The 26,565-nt window shown below is 43.0% G+C and overlaps 1 protein-coding gene across 1 annotated transcript in view; it reads right to left on the minus strand.

Moving 5' to 3' along the window:
- Nucleotides 1–233: 233 nt before the first annotated feature.
- LOC123042769 (probable metal-nicotianamine transporter YSL3) overlaps nt 234–26,565 on the minus strand; it is a 107,935-nt gene continuing 81,603 nt past the window's right edge. Inside the window, exons 5-6 of the mRNA XM_044465159.1 lie at nt 3,322–3,508; nt 234–1,782 (exon numbers count right to left, since the gene is read on the minus strand). Of these exons, the coding sequence (XP_044321094.1) occupies nt 652–1,782; nt 3,322–3,508 (1,318 nt within the window). The 3' untranslated portion in view covers nt 234–651. The remainder of the gene's footprint in view (nt 1,783–3,321; nt 3,509–26,565) is intronic.

Genomic DNA, 26,565 nt, shown 5'->3' on the forward strand with positions numbered 1-26,565 from the left:
AATTCCCTTAACTTCTGGGCTGCAGTTAGTCTCTGCGCCAATTGGCACAATGGGTCATCTAGTATACATAGTTCCCAAAAAGTAGGGATAAAGGCATCTAGAGTCGTTGATATTTAGGACAAACTGTAGTGACCAATGTGCACTATATGTTAGATGTTTCCACATTTCAACAAATAATTGACAATCATATGCATGACACATGTATTTACATAGAGTCAAAAATCAGTTAAGTGTAAACACCTACCCATTGAATAACAATACATTGAGGAATTTGTGCCTACATAGGTTACCACTATGTTTTGACATTATGAAACTACAAAGAGAGTGTAATAGTGTGGGTGTACTTACACACTCTTAGTAAGTAAATAATTATAACATGATATAGAGAAGTACATTAATGTGCATTAAGAGAATGCACCCACTCTTACATTAAAGCTGAATTCCTGGGATCATCACTTTTTGTATAGTTTCTGCAATGCCTACTATTTCAATGCCACAATGTTGATATAGTGTTTGCAGTACATTAATGTTTGCAGTACTATTTGTAATCCTTGATCGACTTGTTGATAGCTACAAAGTATTGCTTGATCCACCCTCAGAGACATATGTCCAAACAAATATTTAGTTACTTTTACCTGTGAAATGCATTCCTCATGGCTTTGTAGGCGCGGAGATAGTTTTTATGAAGGAATCTGCCAAGTCAAGTTGTTTTCCGCTCTGAATGAACTTCATGCACATGGGTGGCTCCACACTGAAAAGGGTGAGCATTGATGATGGTAGTGCAAATAGCCCGTCTCCACACATCAAGCCTGCTGCAACTGCTGATGATAGTAAAATGGCACTTTGGCTATTAATTTTAGTCCATACAAACATCACTATAGTGCCTATGCACATATCAATGGGGCCAGATGATCCAATGAAGAATGGCAATGCAAACACGGTGACATTGGGAATGTAGTTCATTATTTTCCAGCCTTTCCTCTGAGACACAATTGAGAGTGTGTTGACTGCAATGGCAAAGCAAGCTGCAGCAAAGCAAAACTTTAGACAATGGTCAGGGAGCTCCTTGACACCTCCTATGCCAACCACCGCGATGGAACGATAAACCCCAGCGTATGGACATGGGTATTCTGAGTCTGGTGCTCCAATGGGAATGTGTGCCTTGGCCGTGTTTTGGAAGGCACGGAAGATGCATGGGGTAAGAATTGAACCAGTGATTATACCCAAAATTTGCATGATGACCAGGGCTCGTTGTGAGGTTAGTGTCATGTAACCTGTCTTCACGTCTTGTGTTGCTTGCGAGGAAACATGAAGTGCTGACACCACTAGCCCACATGCTACAAGGCTAGCGATAATTGCACCAGGTTTGGCAACCCATGCTGAGACGATGAAGATTGTGAACTTGGCGTAAGTATATGCAACATTCCAGTCCGTGAGCCCAGTTGCATAGGTATTGGTGAGCGCAAGTATCGGTATAATAATGTAAATTGTAAGGACATTAAAGAAAGTTATCTGGTAGAACATCCTTGGGATAATAATTCCACAGATTATTGCACACACCACGTATGCAGTCACTGGTATGGAAAAAGGTATTCTATTTTCAAGGAATACCTCAATCCTTCTACGATCATCATAATTAAGACTCGGGTGTTTTCTCAAGTAGTTCCCCACCACTGAATCTGTTTCTTGTTGTTTTTGTTTGAAGTCAATGAAGGCAGTGACAAGTAGTATAATGAAGTTATAAATACCATCAACAACGATAAGTGTAACTGTAATAAAGACCTGTTAAATAACTTTGAAGAGTTAGACCACATAAAATGCTAAAGGAAAATAAAGAAAAAGTAACTTACTAACATATTTATTAGATTTTATTTATGTTTCAACATCTGCTATTTCCTTGTGCGTCTTTCCTAGCTTTAGTTTTATAAGTGACTTGACCCCCATAGTTTTGAGACGAGGAACCAAATAGTTAGCATTTGTGGTTGTAAGTTTGATTGGAAGTTTGCTTATTTTGCAGACTATTCCATACTTCAAAATTTTAATATTTCAAAGGATCAAGTGAAAATTTGACTGAAACTTCGCCTAATTGTTGGAGACTATTTTGTCCTTCAAAAGTTAACAATTCAAAGAATCAAAAGAAAAGTTGTAAATAGACATGCCAATAAATCCAACAAACAATGAGTTAACACACTATGACTTTGAGTATTATTGTGGAGAAGAACTACATTATGGTTATGAGTGAAACGGTTACTAAAGTGGGAATTCTATTCGTCCAAGTTATTTAGCCAAAATGAAAAAGGTATGAAATATTCTTAGACTACCACAATAAAAAGGTCGGGTATAATCAAATTGTGTTGTTGTCAATGAATATTTTACTTGTATTTTTCACTTTTAGATGTTCCCTAAAAAGGCTAGATTTTGGTAACAATTGACAACTAGAGACAGGGCTTGAATGCTATCGTATATAACACTTGTGGGAAGTATCACGTAGCGCGTATTTTTGTTTATTTTATTTTCGTGAAAACAACTTGCACTCAACTTTTGACTCTACAAAAATAATCTTCCGCCCTTCATGGTAAATGATAATAGATAAGGTAGAGTTGGCCTATAAGGAGGACTACGAAGTGAAATAGATTAATAATTAATATGCTAAGTAAGGTCAGCTAAAGATTGTTATCCGATATCTCAACGCGTAAAATCAGTAATTAATTGTAGGTTTAAACAAATCATTTTATTTTACCCGTTCTTGCAGATGTCTCGCAAAAGAGGGAGAACTTTTCTAATATTTGGGACTACTTGCTAAGAGAAGTTACTTCCAAAATTTAATGTGCCAAGCCGAGTTCATAAAAAATGGTTAGGACAACATTAATAGATTTGTCTTGTATTTTTTATAAAAAAAACTTTAGTAATGTACATGAGTCTATAAAAGGGTGTGGGAGGAAAATAAAACTATCCTAGACAGTTCAGCGAGCTATAACAGTTGTTTGTAAAGTTGAAACTAAGAGATTGCGAGGATATATTTGTCCACACTAGCTCCACCGCCATGTATTTTGGGGATAACCATGATAAATCGATGCTCTTTCATTAAAGATCAAACAAAGTATATTTAGATATTCTACAATAATTGCATCGAATTTTGTGTGATCGGACAGGGAAATGTGATTATAGCCCGCAATATAGAGGTAGTAATGAGACTCCATAGATACAAATAAACTTAGATAGTATTTTATAAAGTGCAATTTTTTTCGTATAGAAGTAGTATCTTGGTAAAAATTAAATTAGATGAAATTCCAACCAACAAGTAAATTCTTTAGTACATACCTTGTATCCATTTGATCCAACTAAACTTGTTGGATTACTAGTGTGATACCATTGCCCACTTTTTGTTTCGAGAAAAGGGAACAAAAAACCCCATGATGTGATGCCTCCGACTAGCAATGTAATATTTACCATAGGTGGGCAAATCATTCCCACACCAATAAATGTTGTAGAAAAGTCAAAGAAGAACCTGTAGGCACATGATTATATCTATCATTATCCCAAGTAGCTCACTTGTGTTTTCTATAAGGGATATACATGGCTATATACAATTGTTGTTTCTTTGAAATTTTTTATTGAGTTTGTATAATATATTTAACCTATTTGAAGTTCCAAATTTACATCTAGTTGTAATCAGAATAAATATGCTTATAGGGTGAATGATTACTGTTATAAGAGTCATACTCGTGCATCTAAAAATGTCACAAAAATCCATCAATATCCAACGTATTAGAACATCTGTAAAGGCAAAAAACATTGGGAAAATGCACAAAGGACTACATCATGGTATTGGAAAACATCAATAATCATGCATGTGTAATTCATATTTTTTCACAATATAAATCATGTGAATGTACATTGATGTATACAATTAGGGAGGGTAACTCTACACATAGTGGGGAGTATTAGGGCATGCTTATTAACATGATTTCATAGGTAAAATTCTCATGTGGCACTATATGTAATAAGAAAAGAGAGACCAATTTTATCTTAATCTAAATAGTTATCTTAGAACCTAATGCAAGACATCTTTTAACTTGTCTCTCACCAAAAGCATTAAGTAATGGTTGTTTGGATACAATACTGAGATATAGTTCACTAGAACTGCTATAGCTAAACATATATTAAAGGAGATTATATACAACTTAAGATATAGTGTGCGGGGACTACCCTCATGCTGCATGCCTTATTTATTCTGTGATATATATAATCATTGTTGCATAGTATCAGAAGTTAATATTTCAGATCGTCTCATTTATTATTTTTCATGAAACACAGTATATCATCATTTATCGTGATACATTATCATTATATGATACATAATCCTCTTTTCTTCATTTAACAGCATGCCACTTGAGCCAAGTTGCCTGGTTTTTTTGTAGATGAGCCAATTGTGCTAGTTGGTACACATGACACCTACTAATACATCCATGGGAAGTATCGTGAAATATGTATTAACAAATGAAATATCAAGATATTGTAAATGGGAAGTTCGTTGTTGAATATAATTAGAGTAATTGTGAATAAATAGGACAATTAGCGCGTGATTCAATTTGAGCTACAATGTTTTCAACTTAGATTATTATTCCTTTGAACAATTCTTGTTCCACGGTGAACTTATATTATCATCCATTGTATCAATTATTTTCCATTTTCACGATCAACTGGATCAAATAGAACTTGGATTTCTTAAACTAGCATGGATGTACAACGTATTAAACATAAGAGCTATCAATCTAGCAGAAGCATAATGTTCATTTAACCTCTATGGGGTGCAGTCAGTTATGTAACTCGCTGTGTGACGAAGCAAAATAGAACTACCAGTGAATAAGACAATATTGTAGAACGTTACATATTGAAATGTTTTCAAATACATTCTCCTTTTGCCACAACAAAAAAAAATCTTGGGACCATCAAAGTGAAATTTATTTACGAAATAAAGCATAAAAATATAATAGCTCAACAATCACCACAATTTTAATGATGTCAAACAATTTGTGAGTCTAGAATATGACATCTCACAAATAAGTCTGTATCTTTCGATAATAAATCTTCCAAGTAACTAATAACATTTAGAGAAGGAGTGCATATTTTTCATTTTGTGTATTAACACCTTTTTCAATCGTAAATCCCCATTCTTTATAGGTATGTTGGAAAACTTGGGCCTCCGGAGGAGCAGCCCACTAGCCCATTGTGGACCCATCAATCATTATAAGTGCAGTCAAAAATCATTAATAAAGAGAACTCTGCCCCTATTCACTTTGTCAATTTTACTTTCTATACAATGGAGTTGATTGACTAATTCATCTACATCTACTTGACTCTTGCTCTGCAACCCTTGGACCAGACTCAGTGGAAGAGGTTGTGGAACATGTTATCAGTACAACATCTCCACCAACTCATCATCAGGCCTACATCCAGCAGTCTTTCATCTATCCCACAGAGATATTAATTCAAATTTGTTTCTCAAAAATGAATCCGCATGTCATTATAACTTTTTCCATGATCCCATAACTTTTTGGATTATTTTACGGAAATGTTAACGCCCACACGTGTGGGCATTAGCCAACTCACCCACACGTCTCCATCACCGTCCAGTAACTTCTGCACGAATCTTGGCACGAATTAGCTGATTTTGTATGCCACGTAGGACAACTCGTGTGTGTGGTGTGTGAGAGAGGTCGCCCACACATCCGTTTTACCATACGGAGTGGCCGGTGTGTGGGCGTTCAGCAGTTCGCGCCACACGCCACTTTGCACGCGCACACAAGGGCTAGTGTGTGGGCATTTGCCATCTCGCCCACACGTCCGTCTCCTCTCCCACACCCAAGCTACTAGTTGCCATGTGTTTTCGCAGCGCACATGGCAACTGCCCCTAGTGTGCTTTATAAGCAGGTGGCAACTCTCTTTTTTACCCGAGTTGCCATGGGTTTTTGCAGGGTACACGGCAACTGCCTAGTGTGCACGTAAGCAGATGGCAACTTTCTTTTACCGAGTTGCCATGTGTTTTTGCATGCTACATGGCAACTGCCCCAACGTGCACGTACATGGCAACTGCCATAACGTGCACGTAAGCAGATGGCAACTCTTCCTTTTTACATGGCAACTGCCCTAGCATGCTTGTGAGCACATGACAACTCTCTCAACTGCCTAGTGTTAGTATGTGGCAACTCCTAAAATTATGAAATCATGGCAACTACATTAGATCAGACCATACATGGCAACTGCAGTTGAGCAACCATGGCAACTGCAGTTGTCCGACATGGCAACCGTAGTTCAGCGACATGGCAACTGCAGTTAAACGAACATGGACGAGGGTCTGGACCATGTCAACTGCGGGCGCACGATGGGCGTCACGCGTGGCGTGCGGGACCAGGAGGGTACGAGGCCTGACATACGGGCGTGTGGGCGTTATCAACTTCGCCCACACACAGGCATGTGAGAGGGTTCGGGAGGGGAAAAAAGAGGTGTGTGGGCCTTAGTTGTTTTGCCCACACGTAGATGTGTGGGGTGGTTGCTGTCCATGCCACACGAGGCGTGTGGCACAACTACCCGATACACCACACGTGTGGCAGTTATCGGGACCCTTATTTTATGTATCACGTAGATTTATGAAGTTACCCGGAGGTATCCATGTTCCAAACCAAGATAGAGGAAATAAGGGTGTATGTAGTGTTCAACTAAAAAGTCACTGTATCAACTTAAACATTCCTATGGAATATGGTATAATCACTGCAGGTATTTCATTCAACAGAAGGGATATACGTATGCATCAGCACCGATCAAACTCATGGCAACTACGGTCGTAATGAATCATGGCGCTGCATGTCCTCTGCGGATGAAGGTGTCCCGGTCTTCCCTCTTTAATGATATAAGACGTGGGACGAGTAGATGATCTCGAGCAAGACCCAGACTCTCGACAACATTGGCCGGTCATGCATGCATGCACTAATATGCTAGGATTGAACGTTAGGACCATCAATTAAGAACAATTAGGAGCCGGCCTGCCAGTGTAGTTGATGGGCGGAAGTACGCCGTAGAGACCGCAGGCTGTATACATGGCGCCAACTATCTTGCTAGAACAACAGTGCCTGTTAGCACTAATCTTGACATGTGTGGTTCCGTCAGCAGCCGAGTCCCGCGGCTGTTACGAGCGGGGCGTCCGGTAGAGTTGCCGAGTCCTGGAGTGCATGGATAAGGTAGTTATCTAGTTGCATGCATGTAGCTAGTGGGTTAGTGGCCCGGTCATGTGGTAGTGGCCGGTGTGGTGCATGCGTGCTGTAGTTAGTGCATGGGGTTAGTGGCCGATCTGGGCGGCTGGGCTGGGCGTAAGTCTGTGTATTAAAAGGGCCCCGGTGCTGCTGTGTAGAGGAGCCACAGAGAGATGATGTAGCCTCTGGGTGTGTATGTGCGCTCACGGTGGGGTGGTGTGTGTGGCAGAGTTCGAGCTCGCCGGAAATACAAGGGGCTGTTCGTGCGGCCGGAGGCGTTTGTGCGCCGGGAAATCTCGTGTCCTCTCTCTCTTGTTTTTTCCTTGTCTCCGGTGATCGCCGTGGTTCAGTGAGTAGGCTAGACAACAACAATTGGTATCAGAGCTTAGTGTCTTGGGCGTGCTTGCCATGCCGGAGGCGTGGGAGCGATGGCGGCGCTCGCAGGAGGCTGCGCGTTGGAGCTCCGGGTTGTGTGTCGGCCTATGGAGGTGGGCGGCGCTGTGGCTGCCATGGCGCGTGGCGGAGGCGGCGGGCGGTGACGTCGTACGTGCGGCGACCGCGGAGGCCGCCGAGGCGCTGCATGGTGGTACGGCGGCGCAGCACGACATGGCGGCATGGAGGCCGCGGCGGTGCAGGGCAATAAGACGCGGCGGCGAGCCGGGCGCGACCGGTGCGTGTTATGGGTGCGCACTGGACGCGTCGGGCGCGTCGGGACCGTAGCAATGGACCACGTCGAGGTGCTGGACCTGGTTGCGCAGATCGCGTACGTGCGCGGCGGGAGCGCGGGCCGGGAGCGCTGGGACGTGGGGAGTGCGCGCGAAGGGCACGGCGGTCGCGGAGACGAGGAGGTCGCGAAGGACCTGCGTGGTGGCGCAGAGGTCGCGACGGCTCGGGGCGACAACCGTGGAAGGTGCGTGACGCGTAGGCGCGGCGTGGTGGCTGCCACGGCGGACGCGGAGGAGGCACGCGGTGAGCGTCTGGTGCTGTCGGGCTCGTCGGGCGTGTCTGATGCGCGAGGGACGTGCGGGATGCACTGGTGCGGTCGGGCTCGCCGGGCGCGCCAGGTGCGCGCGGGATGTGCAGGGCGCAGAGGGACGCCAGGCGTGTTTCGCCGGCGGAGAAGGAGCTCGGCACGTGTCGCCGGAGTCGCGACGGAGCACGGTGCGACCGGCGTCAGTGCACCGGGTCGGGTCCGCGGGCTGGGTCACGGCCGTGACAACGACAACGACGCGAGCTGCATCAACTCCGGTGACAGGCGGGCACACGGCACGTTGCAGCGGGTGCGGAGGCGCGTGATGACGTCAAGCTCAGGCGTTCAAGATGATGGTCGACGGCAAGGCGTGTCAAGATTAAGGGGGGGAATGTTAGCACTAATCTTGACATGTGTGGTTCCGTCAGCAGCCGAGTCCCGCGGCTGTTACGAGCGGGGCGTCCGGTAGAGTTGCCGAGTCCTAGAGTGCATGGATAAGGTAGTTATCTAGTTGCATGCATGTAGCTAGTGGGTTAGTGGCCCGGTCATGTGGCAGTGGCCGGTGTGGTGCATGCGTGCTGTAGTTAGTGCATGGGGTTAGTGGCCGATCTGGGCGGCTGGGCTGGGCGTAAGTCTGTGTATTAAAAGGGCCCCGGTGCTGCTGTGTAGAGGAGCCACAGAGAGATAATGTAGCCTCTGGGAGTGTATGTGCGCTCACGGTGGGGTGGTGTGTGTGTGGCAGAATTCGAGCTCGCCGGAAATACAAGGGGCTGTTCGTGCGGCCGGAGGCGTTTGTGCGCCGGGAAATCTCGTGTCCTCTTTCTCTTGTTTTTTCCTTGTCTCCCGTGATCGCCGTGGTTCAGTGAGTAGGCTAGACAACAACAGTGCCCTGTGTTTTGAAAATTGGCCAAAAAAACGGATTTCGGCCGAATTTCGGCCATCTGGGCCTGGGGCGAAATCTATCTTTCGCCGAAATTGATCAAACTTGGCAATTTTTTTTGTCAAATTTCAGACAAATTTTTTGAAAATGGCCGAAATTCGGCCATCTCAGCCAGGGGCGAAAAAAATCTCAAACCGAAAATCAAAACGCCAGCGGCTCCTCTGCTCGCTGTCCATCTTCCACTGCGACAGTGTTCCACTTCCATCACAGTCTATGTCGACCTGATTACTTCCATGCTCCGCGCCAATATCGTGCGTGCGTGTGCTAATATGCTGGGTGGAAGTATGCTGCAGGGACCGCAGAGCACCTAGACGGCAGTCGCCGCCTTGCCAGTGCAGCAGCGGCTACTCTTCTTGCCGTTCATCTTAGACAGCGACCGTGCTTTCCCATGGTCTATGTCTACCTCCTTATGGTCTGACCGCTCAGCATGAGAAACACTCAGGTATATGTGTGTTTGCACACTCATATGTTATATATGTTCATTCCATTGCCTAAATATTGGGTGCCTACCGGACTGCTACAATTTTCAACCTGCCTGCACGTTGCGTTTTGTTCTTTATTCATTAACTAGATGCACAATTTTGTAGCAGACTGGATTCTTTGGCTAGCAGCAATTTTGAAGAGGTGAGGGAGAGGAGAAAGGGTTTTAGCTGAGGGCGAGGTTTTTTATTGGATGTCCCCGAAGGGCCAGAGCTAGGTTTTTTGGTGGCTAAGAGTGAGGTGTGCGTGCGAGAGAACATGTGTTACACCTCTGCATGAGCGCGTTGGCATAAATCCCAGCTAATTATTCCTACAGAAAAACTTCTTTTCAGAAATAAAAGAGTCATTTGGATTAAAAAATAAGTAAATAAATAATGAGCTATGGTTATGACGTGTGTTTAGCCAAAATTATATGATTTTTCCTTTCTATATGATTATATGGAAAAAGAAACCAATTGTTATTTGGACTGGAATTTGCTGCATATGTTCACCACAAAACAACTGATATATTATGGAAGTGGAAAATATGGACCTAATGAAATTTTGAATAATTGCAAATTTCAGGTGGCATTTGGTGGTATGAAATATCCTGAATGATATATACGGAATCTTCTGGGACAAATAGTGGGTGATTCAGGTATAACATATGATGTCTATCTGAATATCCAATGAGAAAATATAAGAAATCTAAAACAAAACTATATTGGCAACATGCACTAATTTGAAAATGCTAACATATTAGTTTTCATTTTTTTGCATAAACCAAATTACAGTGTTCACATAATAAAAGAAAAAGGTGTTCCCTATGTAACTTTGTGAAGTTCTTGCCCGTGCAAGCTCTCTCTTTCCTCCCGCTCCTCCGCCACTGGTTCAAGCATCAATCTGTTACTACAAATTAGTTTTTAAAGTTTTAAACATTTTTTACAGCGCTGTTCAGTGAGAGGTGTGTCAAGTTCATCGTCTTGGAATTGAACACATTCTGACGTGTTTCGATCAATTAGCTAGATAGCAAGGCAACCATCAGTGAGAATGGGAAGAAGGATAAGCGGCAATATGGGTGGAGTGTCATGTTAAAATAGAGGACATGGACATACTTGAATCTGGCTTATTGGGTTAGGTACATGTGTTTTTCTTTTACCCATTGCAACACACAAACATGTTTGCTAGTTACTATATAATATTGTAATATCAAGTTGTATTCCAAATTATAAGCTCAAATAATGAGGCACTTGTGATTTCACCTTCAAACCTCAAACATTCCCTTTCAAATCTACGATTTCTTCACTTGGAGATGCTCCAGTTACTAAACAATGCACATCCCAACTTTATCGAAACTTTTTAACACAGCCTTTTGAGGTCATATGATCACACCATTCCAAGTCTCATATTTTTCATATTTCATTTATAGTTTTTTCAATAAAATACAAATAACCTCCAACTAAATATTTCTGTTTTCATGCCTTAATGTTTGATGTTCACAAGCGTTTCAGAGATAAGACCTACAAAGCTACTCAATAAATGAAATATGAAAGTTCTATCAGATTTTAGGCATTCTCCTATACTTGTTGTTCTAAATTGAGTTATATCCATTAATAACCAAGAAATCCATTTAATGGTTTAAAATAGCAAGTGCACCATAATAAAATATGGTGCAATATTTTATTTTCAATATACAAAATTGTTGGAGCCTCTTCATTAATAGTTAAAATGCACTTCATATGCTTCCTTAAGTAGCTACCTCAAAAATCCAAATTATTACATAAAAGAGATGGAAATTAAGGTATATTACTGCTCCATCAGTTCCATAATGTAGGTCACATGGATTTTTTGAAAAATCAAACTTCAAAAGCTTTGACCAAGTTTGTGAAGAAAAACATTCACATCTAGAATGACAAATATATATCATCAGATTCACCATAAGATGTAGTTTCATATTTCTATATAAACTTGGTCAAGTTTGTAAAGTTTCATTTTTTAAAGCAATTATATGCACTACATTATGAAATGTAGGGAGTATATAATAGTGAAATATAAGTTTTGGTAAAAATCTAGAGCTCCCTAACCCTAATTATTTTATCCTTTTGCTCAATTTACATCATACGTACTAGTGATGAGCGTGAACACCTACTTGTTACTGGAAGCTACACTTAAATGTGGCAAATTGTGATAACTGGGAAAAATTCACCAAGTACTTAGCTCTCATGGTGCCTCCCTCGACCACTCTCTCGAAAACCATCAGCATTACCTTACACCACTCTATCCCTTCCTCCCACTCCATCACTAGTCGACCAATATGGTGAGATTTGAGTTTAGTGCATGGCCTCGATTTTGACCAATGGTAGTTGAGAAGGACCGAATAATGAATGCTTCACAAAGGGACTAAGGGAGACTACCATGAGATAAATTAACTTCTTTCAAAATAGGTTCGGTTCAGGCGACAAAAAAAGATCAGGACAAGATAGACTGAGCCGATTCGGTGACTTCCATAGTCGCCCTCACTAAACTGACTTGGGTCTGAACTACGATTCAGATCAAGTCTTATCGAAATAGGATTTCCTTTTTGTCTCATATGTCACTTGGACTTTACTTTTTTATGTTTTTACCCTTGCAATGGTCAGGTGTGGTTGTCATAATTCATATCTCCTCTAGCTGCAGCTTCAAACGGCAGCGTTGGTGGGCCCACATGGTGCTTTGGAGTGTCCTACCTCACATAGATCTAATGCGGGGGCGTGCTTGGCCACAACATGATGCAAGGCATTGCCATCGTGCTTGGTGGCATCTTCTGCTAGAGTAGCATCTGCATCAGCCAATGCCAGAACCTGCTCTGGAAATTGTGGGAATCAACTTCCTAGAGTCTAGCCAAAGCATCTATAAGGTAGCTTACTAAATGCAATAGCTTGCGTAGTTGTTTGTTATTTGGTGGATCTAGATTCATATGTTTGATGTTGCTATATGTGTTGAATTTTAGTAATGTTAGTCTTAGTAATGTGAAACCGAAATGCATCTTGTGGTAATTAATGTTAATATATGTTATATACGTTGTGAATGCATACGGTAGTGCATGTTGTTATTGTTGGCACAGATCCCCTATACGTTGCTCGTAGACGAGTGCTTTCCGTCTAGAGCACACTTGTAGTCGTCAGACCGGCTGAGTTACTTTTGCAGAACGCACGTTGACTACGTAGACGTACAAGTAAGCAAGCAAGCAAGCAGCTGGATTGATTCCGGCTAGAACGCACCAGCACAACTCGGCGTAACAGGCACACGAGCACACAGTCGATATGATGGCTAACAGGGCCGTGTCGGTCCTGCGATTTGTATTGCTTTGATCGGGTACATAGGTATTTAAAGAAGCTAAACTAGCCTATCTAAATCCTACTTGGATGATTGCACCAAGTCCATACCGGACTGGACTACCTAGCCGTGGTTGACTCCAACAATCACCCCCCAACCATGATGTCCTCACTTCACAGCTTGGACGCGGATCCTTCCCCACATCTCTATGAACTTCTGTCGCCCCAAAGACTTGGGTCAGAATATCTGCAAGCTGGTCATTGGTGCAAATGTAGTTGACTTCAATCTTGCCTTCTTCCACGCAATCCCATATGTAGTGATACCTTATATCAATGTGCTTACTTCTATCATGATGCATTGGATTCTTACATAGAGCAATCGTGGACTTGTTGTCAACGTAGAGCACCACTCCTTCCGGTTCCTTGTCAGTGAGGTCATCGAGTAGCCTTTCTAGCCACACACCTTGTCCTGCCGCGGTTGCAGCTGCAATATACTCCGCTTCACAGGATGATAATGCGACCACCTTCTACTTTTGTGATAGCCAACTCACTATGCTTCTTCCCAAGAAATATGCCACGCCTGAGGTATTTTTACGGTCGTCAATATCTCCTGCCAAATCGCTATCACTGTTGCCAAGTTGCTCCACCATCTCATTCCGCTTCTCTCTCAAATAGACACAACCGAAGTTAGTTGTCCCTTTGATGTACCTGAGTATTTGTTTCACAGCTGCCCAATGTTCTTTCATGGGTGCTTCCATGAAGCGACTCACTACGCCAACGGAATAGGCCAAGTCCGGTCATGTATTCACAAGATACCTTAGGCTTCTGACCACACTTCTATACTCCGTTGCATCAACCGCGGGTTCTTGGCTCGTCTTGCTAAGTTTAAGTCGAGGCTCCATTGGAACATGACTTGGATTGCAGTCCTCCATGCTACAACTTTCAAGAATCTTCTTTGCATATGCCTCCTGGCATAGTGTGATTCCCTCCGGCTTTTTATGTACCTTGATCCCGAGATAATAAGTCAAGAGCCCTAGATCACTCATCTTGAAAAGCTCCTTCATTTGTAGCTTGAATCTAGCAATCTCCTCCTCATCTGCTCCAGTTATCGAGAGATCATCAACATAGATGCCCACTAGCAGACGATCCTTGCCTTTACCTCGCTTGTACATAGCATGCTCCAGTGGACGTTTCTCAAAACCAAGAGAAACTAGTGTACGATCAAGCTTGATGTTCCACGCGCGAGGAGCTCGGCATAGCCCGTACAATGCCTTGTGTAGTTTCAACACCTTGTGCTCCTCTCCTTTTTTGATGTAACCCAGTGGTTGTATATTAGTTGTAGCTCGGCAGGAGCGCTAGAAAGCAACAACGCTCGGCTAGAGGGAGGCGTCTCAGAAACCACGCAAGCAAGGCCAGCAGTTCTAGCTGCCACGGCTCAAGGAAGCAGCAAAGATTCTGTGACAGCCTAGGTTTTGCCCTTTCTTATTTGCTTGATTTTTCATCTGATTTTTTTTAAACTTGGAGTTTTTCAATCTTTTCATATGGACTTAAACACTTGGGCATCCTTGGCTTTCACCCAAGTGCTTCACTTCCCTCCTAAATCATCATTTCACTTCTGACCAATCCAAAAATAATCTTTGGAATATTTTTCTTAAAAGAAAAATATTCATTTTCTTTCAAAAACCCTAAGCCAGATCAGTTTGCTTCAAAGCAACCCCAATTTTTATGGCTCAGAAAAATCTGAGAAAATTCACAAATATTCTGTGAACCCTAGTGCACCTTCCTGAGCAAAAATATTTGAGCACTTTTTGGAATATTTTTGGTACAGAAAATCTTTTCTGTTCTGGACAGAAATGGTGGTTTCTACAGCAACTACCATTTTACTTGCTCCACTTGACCTGAACTTTCTTATGCATCTTTACCTTAGTAACTTATCACTAGCCTCCAAAGCACAACTTCAAACTCCAAGGCATTTGACCACAGTAACATCACAAAGTTACTGACCAGAAACTTACTTGGTGTGTGAAAACTTCTCTACTGCACCTGGATCCAAACCAAATCGTGGTAACACCCAAAACTACCACGAACAACATGCCAGACATTGAGTTCATGCTTAGATCGACCTGATGTCATAGTTCACGTGGTGACCGTGTTCGTCCAGGCGTGCTGGCATGCAGCCGACGCGCTCTACGACGCGCCCGAGCCTCTGTTGCTCGCTTCCCCGCCTACCCAACCATGCCAAACCTCGCCACCATCATCGTCTCAATATTCTTAACTCCTCCCTGGCGCTCGCCGACACCGGTGCTCGCCGCAGCGAGCACGGGCAAGGTCCGGCCAGCCCAATAGTGCCGAGCGCACTGTACTCGTCGCCATCCTCTTGATCCTGTGCTCGTCTCCGCCCGCCCACAGTGGCCGCGTGACCTCCATCGCCTTCTCCCCGTCTCAGTAACGCCGCTCGTCGCCGGGCGCTGTGGACAGGTGTCCACCGGCGGAGCCCGAAGGACCCTCGCCGCTCGCCTATATATAGAGCCCTCCCCAGCCTCCTCGAGCACCATCCAGCACTCACACACACCCCACGATCGAGTAGGAAGCCGGAGCCTGGCCTGGCAGGCCTCGGGCCGCCGTCCCCGAGCTCGAGTTCGCCGGCGGTCCCCTCTGGTCGCTGCAGTAGCTCCAGCCCCTCCCAGGCCTGGGCGACCCCTCCAGGGCCTCCGCCTCTCTCCGGTGAAGCCGTCTTGCCCGCTTGGAGCCCTTGGAGTGCCTTTGCTCACCATCTTCCTCAACTCCGGCGACCTCCACGTTCTGCCTCCGCTTGCGAGGTTGATTCCGACGCCGTCCGACCGCCCCTAGCTACGCTACGGGTACGGGCAGGTGCGCCTCAACCCCCTCTTGCCATCCCTCCCACTCGTTTGGGCCAAGGAGCCCTCGTCGCCAGCGAGAGCTCCGGCGAAGCCGCGACCCCCTCTGTTTCCTTCTCCCTCTTCCCCCACCTGACTAGCGAGGCCCGCTAGTCAGCCACTCTGTACGCGTGCCAAGCGGTACGAGTGGTGGCGCCCCTGGGCTTTACGCCTTCGACGTCACCCCCCAGTGTATTTCTTTTATTCAAATTCATTTGAATTTACAGAACACTTCAAACAGCTATAACTCTTCAACCATAAGTCCAAATGAATTGATTCTTTTTGCATTGTGTTCTTTCATAAGAAATCTAGCATCTCACCAAAGATGATATTTTTCTGAGCTGTCTAGAATTTCTGGTGATTTTCATAAGTGTTCTTGATATTTTCTTTTTGTGTTTAAAATTATTTTCAGAAGGTGAGGCTTGTCTTAAGGATCACCAGGAGGCTTGTGAACCTCATCTGCACTAAGGCAAGCCACAACAATATTTTCATGATGCCATTTCAATATTTGTGATTTTCTTACTTGAATGAAATGATTAATCCATGCATTTAAATAATTATTGGGTTATTTATATTCTATTAAATATTGGTTAGTTGTTATGCTTGATTTACAGAATGGTTGAAACTAGTTTAGTGGATAAAGCAAGTTAAGATTTATTTGAGGTGATGTTAGAAATAATTTTGTTATGCATATTAACAATTATTTAAAGCTATGTTTTTGCCCTCTTAGATTGATAAAAAATTGTTAGAAAATGTTCTGTTAAATACTTGTTTAATCATATTACTTGTCTTGCAGAATGTTTGAACCCAACTTAGTGATAAAGAAAGTAAGAGTTGTTGATAGTGAAATCTTTTTGACAAGCATACGAGAAATTTATCGGAGTTACTTTCTTGCGTAAGAAATCAATAAAACTTGTTGCAAAATATTTTGGTTAAGTTGTGAGTCATTTGAGCAAGTAGAGTATTTGAGTTGTTGACGTTATGCTTGGTGTGTATAAGGATGACATCGGTCATTTTTATCATTATATGATGCATGTGTTGTTTTGCATTCCATGGCATGCTATGACACCGGTCATTTTTAGTTTAAAGTTAAACCTGAATATAACTCAACTTGAATATACCGTTGACTAGGTCATGGTGCCGCTGAATCGAGTTTCTTTCCAGTGCAACCACATTTGCCTTTATGGGAAGGCCTTGATTCGGTCCATTGACACGACCTCTGGTCGGTGCCTCCATCTAGGGAAGGTTAGGTCATGCTTGCCCTGGCCCGGTAAGCAGACATGATCTTGTGTGCTCATTGATGAGATTATGGTACCGAGTCCCCGAGTGGGAGTGTTTTGACCATGACGGTGGTCGGGGAGTCTTTGGTAGACACGGGGCCACCCAGGACCAGCCCATTGGGGATTTGGGTCGGAGTGACCGGGAGAGTGCTGTGGCAATGGAGGGGTTTTGTCGGAATGCCGTTGGTTCACCCGAATGGGAGTACGAGGCCATGGGTTCCGTGGTGTGGGTATAGTGTGCTACCTGTACAGAGTGTGTAATCTGTCGATAGCCGAGTCCACGGTCACGGACACCTCGTAGTAGGTCCCACCATGAGTCAATGTTTATTAAAAATTGCACACTAAGCTATGAACTTTGCATTGTTGATGTATGGCAGAAAGGCCATCGAGGCATTTGGGACCAAATGATGGTCGTGATTGTGATCGTCGTAAGGATCACGAGTTGTTGTTGAGAAAGACCACTTTGGTGGTGTGTTTGTGATCTAGAGATGATCAAAGTTGGTAAGCTGTCCCGAGGGACGTTCGAGCATGATCACATCATGTTGACATATAGTGTTGCGTTATTAATAATTGGTTAAATATCATGATATTGTTTGACATTATGATTGTGCCTGTTGTGAGCTTGCAAGTACATTCAATGTACTGACCTAGCGTGTCATGCCAGATTTCAGGAAAGTACCGTTGGAAAGGAGCGCGGTTCGAGTCTAGATCGTGTCCACATCGGTGTCCCTGTGATATGGAGCTTCCGCCACAATGTTATTCCGCTACCACGTAGTTGTTTGGATCGAGGCCCCTTTATGTTCACTAAATAATGTATATATTGTTCAGCCACACCGAGTGTGCCGCTTGGCCTCGACAGCTGTTGTAATGTGACTCTGTTCCGCTAGCGTTAATAAAGCGGTTGTTTTTCTGTACCAAAGATGTTGTGTGTTGCCAGAAGACATGGTCTCTGGGCTGGCAATGCATGGTAAATCGGTCGCTCTAAGCCGGGGTGCCACAGATTCACATGTTGCATGGTCATGTGCTACCACCCATGGGCCAGAAGAATGGATTACAGCACCACGTTGTGGTCCAGCAAGGAGAGAAATGGTGCAATGCGCACGTGATGGGCTAGAAAAGAGCCCAGCCAAAGGAGGCAGTTTTGGAGCGTTAGAATCATTAGAAACAAAAACTTTGGCAAGTTCAGAAGCAAGTGTTTCTTCTTCAATAGCGTACGGACGATGCGTGTTGAATCTCTCTCCAAAGGAAGCGCTTCAAATGAACTCGATGAAGTTGAAGAGTAAAGGGCAACAATGTTTGCACATCGAGGAACCGGAAATTTTTGAAGACGCAAATACGGAGGAGTGTTGGCGTCATGCTATGGAAGAGGAGTTGGAATTGATCCATGACAACAATGCATGGGAGCCTGTGGATCTTCCCAACAATGAAAAAGCTATAAAACTCAAGTGGGAATTTAAGGTCAAGAAAGATGTTGAAGGGTGCATGAAGCACAAAGCAAGGTTTGTGGCCAAAGAGTATGTGCAAGGGGAAAGTATGGACTTCGGAGAAGTATTCATTTCCATTGCAAAGATGGAGTCAGTGAGATTACTCATCGCTCTCGCGGCTCAGAAATCATGGAAAGTGCATCACATGGATGTAAAACCTGCATTTTTGAACGGTGAGTTAGAAAGAGATGTGTATGTGAATCAGTCACCGGGCTTCATCAAAGAGGGAGAAGAGCACAAGGTACTGAAGTTGTACAAAATCTTGTATTGGCTATGGCAAGGACCTCGGGAATGGAACATTAAACATGATCGGACATTGATTTCTCTTAGATTTGAGAAAGCCCCACTAGAGCATGCAACGTACAAGAGAGGTGAAGGAATGGATCGTCTACTAGTTGGCGTCTATGTCGATGACCTATTAAATACGGGAACAGATGAAGAGGTGATTGCAAAGTTCAAGGTACAGATGAAAGAGCTTTTCAAGATGGACGATCTCGGTCTTTTGAGCTACTACCCCGGGATAGAGGTACATCAAAAGCCAGAAAGGTTCACACCATTCCAGAATGCATACACAAGGAAGATACTTGAAAGTTGTGGCATGAAATATTGCAAGCTAATTGACGCTCCAATGAAACCTCATCTTGAGCTAAGCAGGAATAGTAAAGCACCTGCAGTTGATGCAATAGAGTATATTGCAGTGGCCATTGCAGCATGTCAAGGTGTGTGGCTAGGAAGGCTACACGGTGATCTCATGGGTCGAGATCCAGAAAAAGTGGTGCTCAATGTTGATAGCAAGTCTGAAAGTTTTATACGCGAGGATCCAGTGCTGCGTGATAGGGGCAAGCACATTGATACGGTGTATGACTACATAAAAAACTGCGTGGAAGAAGGTAAGATAAAGGTCAACGACGTTTGCACCGGCGATCAGATGGCAAACATCCTAACTAAGGCTTTGGATCGAGAAAAGTTCTTGGAGATACGGAGAAGGATCGGTGTCGATGTAGTGACGTGACGACGTCTTGTTTAGGGGGGTGAATGTTAGAGTTAAACACGGCTAGCAGTACTAGTCCGAGTAGGCTTAGAATTTATGGCCGTATCCTACTTAGTTTGGTGCTAGCAGCGTCTATAAATATACATGTACCCCTAGGCTTTGTAACCGAACCACGGAGATCAATACAAAGCAACCAGGCATGTTATGTGCCTGTGGCAATCAATCTAATGTGTGTGCGTGCTTCTGTTATTGTTTCCGGCCGGATCGATCGGATCCTGGTTGTTGTGTACGTGCGTATTGAGAGGCCAGCTTTGTACCTGTGGATCGAGCCGCTTGGGGCAGGAACCAAGACAGCTAGTGTCGCGTCGTTCGTCGTCGGTTATCGCCTGCCGTCGGAAAGTACTTGGTGTCGGAACTGAGCCAACAGTTATGTGATAAATATTGTTATATGTTTGGGATGTTCTATATATTTACTAATTAAAATAAGCAATGCACTAACCAATATCTTGTTATTAGTACAATGTGAAATGTTACACTTAGATACTACTCCCTCCATCCCATAATATAGGAGCGTTTTACACTAGTGTATAATGAGAAATGCTCTTATATTATGGGACGGCGGGAGTATTAACCAATGGAATATGTGTTGGATGTTTCTATATGGTACAATTTTAGGATCCAATATTGTATGTTTCATTTTTATGTTCGCTATCATCTAAGAAGTCAAGATCAATAATTTGTCCCTCTTACCTTTTCGCCTCTCACGTCCATTTATATTACTATTAGTGGATAATTTATACATAATGGTGGAAGTTGGAGAAGTCTTATTTTTTAAGTTAAAATCATATTAGTAACCTATAAGATTAAACCTGAACTAATTGTTTTACTATTCTATTGTAAATAGGGAGATTAGAGAGGAACATGTACCACATGTGATCACTATTATGATGTTTTGGTGTGCCGTCTAAAATATTAAGAAATGCTCTGTATAGCATCAACAAAATGTGACAAGCCTGACAATATTATAATTTTGTAATACTGAACAAAAAAGTGTCGACAGTTTAGGTGTTAAAAGTTCTAAGTTTGATATGGAGATAGATGTTGATGTCCGATTGTCTAGATCAAGGATTAGGGAGATCCTGCTTTTAGTTGTTTAGTCAGAGGCTAAAACAATCATTGATTTTCGAGCTTCCTAAGAACTAAGGTCATCTCCAACCATGACCCACAAACTAGAAACTGCATTTGTCCGCGAACTAGGGCCCAGTCCGTAGACATTGCGAGAGTTGGCCATCAAAAGTTATATGCATACATTTCAAGCCAGGTTTTAACTAACCAGACGGATTACATGCAAACTAGATGATTTTCATATAAATGGACGACAACATTTACTTTTAGGACATATTTTAACTAAACTATACGAACTAGGCTACATCTAGTCCAATGCCGGCCATGGCAGATCTGGATTGCCACCCCACGTCTTCCCTATGTCCAGTATCCCGCTCATTAGATTGCTGTTAGCCCTGGATGGATATGATTTAGCATGAGGGGAACAGTATCCTCCCACCACTACCACAAAGGACAGATGAGTGTTGGTTTTTGGGATGGGGAACATGGTCATCATGGCTTACGCCTCCGCAAAATGGGCATGTCTCTAATTATGCAAACCGGCGAGCCGGTGGAGGTGGCCTTCAGGGGACCCAAGTGGCGGCCTCCTCCCATGTTCTACTTTTCTTCGTTATCAGCGGTGGCCGCTGACATGCCACCTTCATCATCATGGCTCCAGGGCATGGCCGATGCATTGTTAGCGATGTCGTTGTCACTGCCACAGTCAAATCTATTCACCGTTGCATCAACGTCTATGAATATGGCTTCTTTCTCCGCCTTTCAGACACGTTGTCGTCATTGCTCGTGGTAGTTTTCCGAGAGATGGTGTTAGCCAGGCTGGACGGGCAAGGGTGGACTGACGATGCTGGTCGTTGTGAAACCTGCTCCGGAGGGCTTGCTGGCAAGCCAGCTTGTATCTGACTAGCTTGCTAGGCAACCAAGGCAGCTGCAATATCAGAGAGCTCCTTCTGCTCGCTGGAGAGACTATCCCAGAAGACTTTGGAGTTGGAAGCGATGACGGGTGTGGTACAAGGAGTAGATGGAGAGCGGAGGTGTGGTGTTGTTCTTTACCAATGGATGGCCATGTTTAAGTAGCGGGTGGATGTGGGATGCTAAACGGAGAGGTGTTTAATGCCGGACAACACATGGAAGGACACAAACAATTACCTAGGTTCAGCCCACGTGTAGGTGTAATACCCTACTCATGCTTTATGTGTGTTTCATGGGTGATGGAATAATGATCTACAATATCAAGTTTAGTGCTTGCAGCCAACTTGGGCGATGTTTAGGTCGGTTACTAGCTAACCCAAGCACCCTTCTCACCTTTTGCTCTGTAGTTATTTTCTAAGGGTTTTATCGATTGCTTCTTGGTTCCACTCTTCTAATGGCCATGGTCCTCCCCTTATACGCAGTCAGGGGGCTTTCCACATCTGTCTATTATGTAAAATATAAAAGCTACTTTGATCTTCGTATCCCATGTGCCTGACTCAGGATCGCTAGGAGAGGCAGTCAAATGATCATTGCCTGAATTGTAAGAACCTCTAGGAGGGATGCTCTTGTCATGATAGTCTTACCGTCCCCACATGGAAGCCTTTGGTAGTTTGTGGAAGCTGTAGGGCTTTCAGGACGTTAGTGAAAAAGTGGCCATGTGTAGCCTGATCATCTTGATACGCTATCCCCCTTATCGCATGGTCAGTTGCATTATGGCCCTTCAAAAACGTCATCATTAATTACATAACATGCGGTGGGCTGCCAGAGATAACCTGGTTAGCATTTAATGACCAGAGGGCCATGCTCCAGTGCCACATTAAATGCTTTGTGAGAAGGTTTGTCATGCCCGACAAGGTCGCTTGTTCGTGAGAAACCATGCCTAGAGTTTTCACTTTGCGTGGGATCCTGGTGGTGCTCGCAAGTGCACCAACATGCAACTACTCCATGGCTGCATGAAGTGTTGTTCTCGGAGCATGAGCCCTCCTGGTGCATGGGAACCAACTACCTTATGATGTTTCTATGTCATGGATGATTATGATTTGCTTGATTGGCTCGTAGTAATATTGAATGATACTGAGCTTCTTCAACATAGGCTACAACTTATGCTTTTCAATTGTGTAAAAAAATATTTCTGGAGGCCCATTCGAGTGTGCTCGACAGTAACTTGGTTTCGATTGTACCAAGATAGGCAAACCTTCCTCCACACAGGAAGAGAGATGGAAGGGTCAGGATATCCTACATTTATTGAATGCAAGTCCTCCTCGCATGCACTTGACAACTTCTTGAAGAAGATGCAGCTACTGGAGGTTACCATTCAAACACTTCTCATTGAGGTTAATATAGCTAGAAACTACTCTTGGAAATGGTTTAGAATATATGAATATATTAGTGGATGTTGTTGGACATGGAAGAAACATTTATCGTTGGAATCTAAAAAGGTAACTACACTAGTGAATGTTTTTGAACATTAAAGAAACAGCGACCAGTCGACAGCTGCATAGGACTACACTGGTAGATGGTGTTGGACATACAAGACACAATGATCATCATTTAGATGCATCTCCTTGAGGTTAATGAGATGCACATGCATTGTGATATGACTGGAATGTGTATGTGTATATATAATGGATTTGATAAATGACTATAGTGAGTACTATGTTGAACTCAATTGCAATTCAACTTATGTAAAGTTGTGTTGGGTTTCATGTAGTGCTTAATTGAGTTCTGTAATGTTGGTAGTATGAAGTGTATTTTAATTCCTAAAAAGATAATGCCATGATCAAAACAAAGTGTGTATCAATGTTACATGAAATACCAATACCAATTGAAGTAGGCTACTCGTTCAATGATGATCAATACATGTTCTCACCAGTGGTAGTCGCACACCACTAATGAGCACATGCGGCTCATCACTGGTGACCACGTACCAGTTGCATGAAATGATGTTCGCCTCGCTCATCAGCGAAGTAGAAGAGCACCTCGTTGCTAGTAAACCTTCCTACAATAGTGTTTGTTTTTCCTCGTCACCATAGCCACTACTAATACCACGCTGCATTAGCCTATTCTTCATCTCCTTTCTGCACTAGCCTCCTGAACCCCCTAGACACGTTATCGTGTCCCAATTTTGCCGATGAACCTTGCTAGAAAGAAATAGGAGAATCACCTTCATGGCCAAGCTTCTAGAGATGATGGCCTCCCCATCGACCTCACCCCTTCCATCGGACCATAGAAGCTACATCACTGTGGAGGCCGGAAGATAATGTAGGGTTAGAACACAGTCAATGTGCCTCGAATATCTAGAGCCACCTCTGCCTCAGGGCAGTGCACACACGGGACATGCCGCCTCAACCTAGCAAGTGTCCCCTGCGCATTTGCATTTCTCTTGTCCTTTGCCTAGAGAAAACCTCGGTCCGGTAGTGTCCTAAGACAATGAAGGCATACACATTCCCTTGCCAATTCCATATCAATATTTTTCATTTATTTTCAATTCAAGGTGGTGTTATCAAGACTTTTTTTGTATTCCCATGTACTAAGGAATATTTCCTCAAGTGTGCTTCTGACACCACCCAGATTCTAGTTGTAATGTTGTATTACAGGCGCTTGTTGGTTAGGGCGAGAATTGAAGCCCCCCTTTCACTTTGAAATTGAAAGGAATGAACATACATAACTTGAACTATATTCTGATCCACTGTAACCACTTCCTTAGTTTTTCCAAATTATAAATTTGCCACTTATTTTATTTTTTCATATTTACACTTTTTCGAAGAAGGGATATTCTGATGATTCCTATTTGTGAGAGAATAACACCTTTTCCCAAGACCATTCCATCTAAATAGGCCAACTAACAAGTGTTTATCGATTTTCTTGAATGTTCGTGGCTTGGCTATGTTATTTTGTGCTATTTATGCATGTGATTGTGTTTGTGGTTTGTGTGTACTATGGGTGCTACGTGCAGAGTCCTAAGATTCAACTAACCTAATGATAGAACTTGTGAACAAATAAACATGCTAAAGTAAGAACTGCAATGAATGAAAGAAAAGTCCAAGTGACCCTAAACACATGATTTAGTTTACATCACTTTTACATTTATTTACTCCCTGCACCCCTTCTTCGTCCAACACAATGTATTGTTGTTTCTCTCCCCTACCCTCTGACGTCTTGCATAGAATATGGTTCCCCATAGTTGATGACTTTTCTACCACAATTTTATAGGGTAGATATACTTTATTAAAACACCTTTGTTGGTTGGCTACATTAATTTGTGCCCCAAACCAACGGGGTTTGATTTTAACACCCGGGTTTGTATGGACCGATTCCTTTACCATTGAGCCCCATAAATGTAACCTAAGCCTTTGGTAGTTATTTAACTCCTAGGTTGGAATCCTACTTCTTTTACTTTCTTGTAATGCAGCTAAGCCCGACAACCGGTGTATATCTTCACCGTTTTATACACCCCACCTTTTATTTTATTGAATATACTAGAATTATTATCCTCGTTATGCACTTATGACAGTTATGTTATGCTAAGATGGACTTTGGATACTATTCCATTACCTTGATGAACCTTTTATCTTAAATTATTAACGTGAGAATATGTTGGATCAAATATCATTTGGTACAATGATAACGAATGCAGGTTAAACATAGTAACCTCATTCATTAGCTAGATCAAATCATATTGCCATCAAACATAACTAGATAACGTGCAACCACACTTTGTCTTAATGGGGAGGTCATAACTCAGTAAATTAATATGCCTGATATTGTAATCATCTCCATGGGTGAGACAAGTAGATTGTGCTATCTCGGTTAGGTCGACGGAGTCTAACTTGTGAGGGTATGGATATTTGGCTTATTGACGTAAAAGTACGAATCCTGATGAGGATAAGTGGAGTTATAGAGCCAGCAGGATCCAGTATCTCTCTTCCAATGCATTGCCCAGGACTATCAGTGGTGTAATGAAGGTGACATATTGGCAGAAAATATATTTTGGAGTAACTATGGTCCACCCATGATTGGCAATGTGCCAAGAAAAGGGAAGAAGGGAATGCTCCATAATGTGTGTAAAGTATGCAGTGTTTGTAGAGTCCAAACCTATTCAAATAGCCATGTCATCCGTCATGGAAAAAATCTGTTCTATGTCACGCTATTTGGCCGATGTGGATTCAGGATGCATAAAACTCCCTAATAATACTGCTGATAGTTAAACTTGGAAAGATTACATTTGTCATGTTTTCATCATGAAATAGGATATTGTGTGAAGTTATGAACTTCGGATCCTAGCCAGGAAGTGGCCACGAGAGTGTTGGTTTTTGAAGACCATGAAAACCTGTAGATGAACCTGATTTTTTCATGAGAATGAATAGAAAATGATATATATTTATATGCTTTATCTTCGGCATAGCATAGTTAATCTAGTAAGCTATCTTTCTACATATATTTTTATATGCCATGATTTATAGACTTGCTTGGATAGTTGTTGTGTTATTATATGATTTTCGTAGGTTTTGATTGCATCTCTAGGGATATGTGTTCATTAGTTATGTTGTGTTTACATTCAAATTATTCACCAAAAATTTTCATGACACATCCAATAGAGGATTTGTCCTCCACTAGCGTGAAGTAGAAGTGTCTGTGTGCTTGGTGAGTAACCCAGGCTTAGCCATGTGGTGCGGAGCTCCTAATCCATGCTACCCCTAGTAACTATTTTCCCATTGCCCCTACCACATAGGGCACTTTTCCAATGTTATCATGGACCCTTCCTCCTTCTTATGTGTCTCTCCCATTCTCTCTATAATCCTATGCACACAGCCCTAGCCTGACCTTGTTGAGCCTTGCCTCCATCAAGTCATTTGGTTAGATGGATTACTCCACCTCCATCCAGG

The sequence above is a fragment of the Triticum aestivum genome, chromosome 1A, assembly GCF_018294505.1.
Source record: "Triticum aestivum cultivar Chinese Spring chromosome 1A, IWGSC CS RefSeq v2.1, whole genome shotgun sequence".
Lineage (NCBI taxonomy): Eukaryota > Viridiplantae > Streptophyta > Magnoliopsida > Poales > Poaceae > Triticum > Triticum aestivum.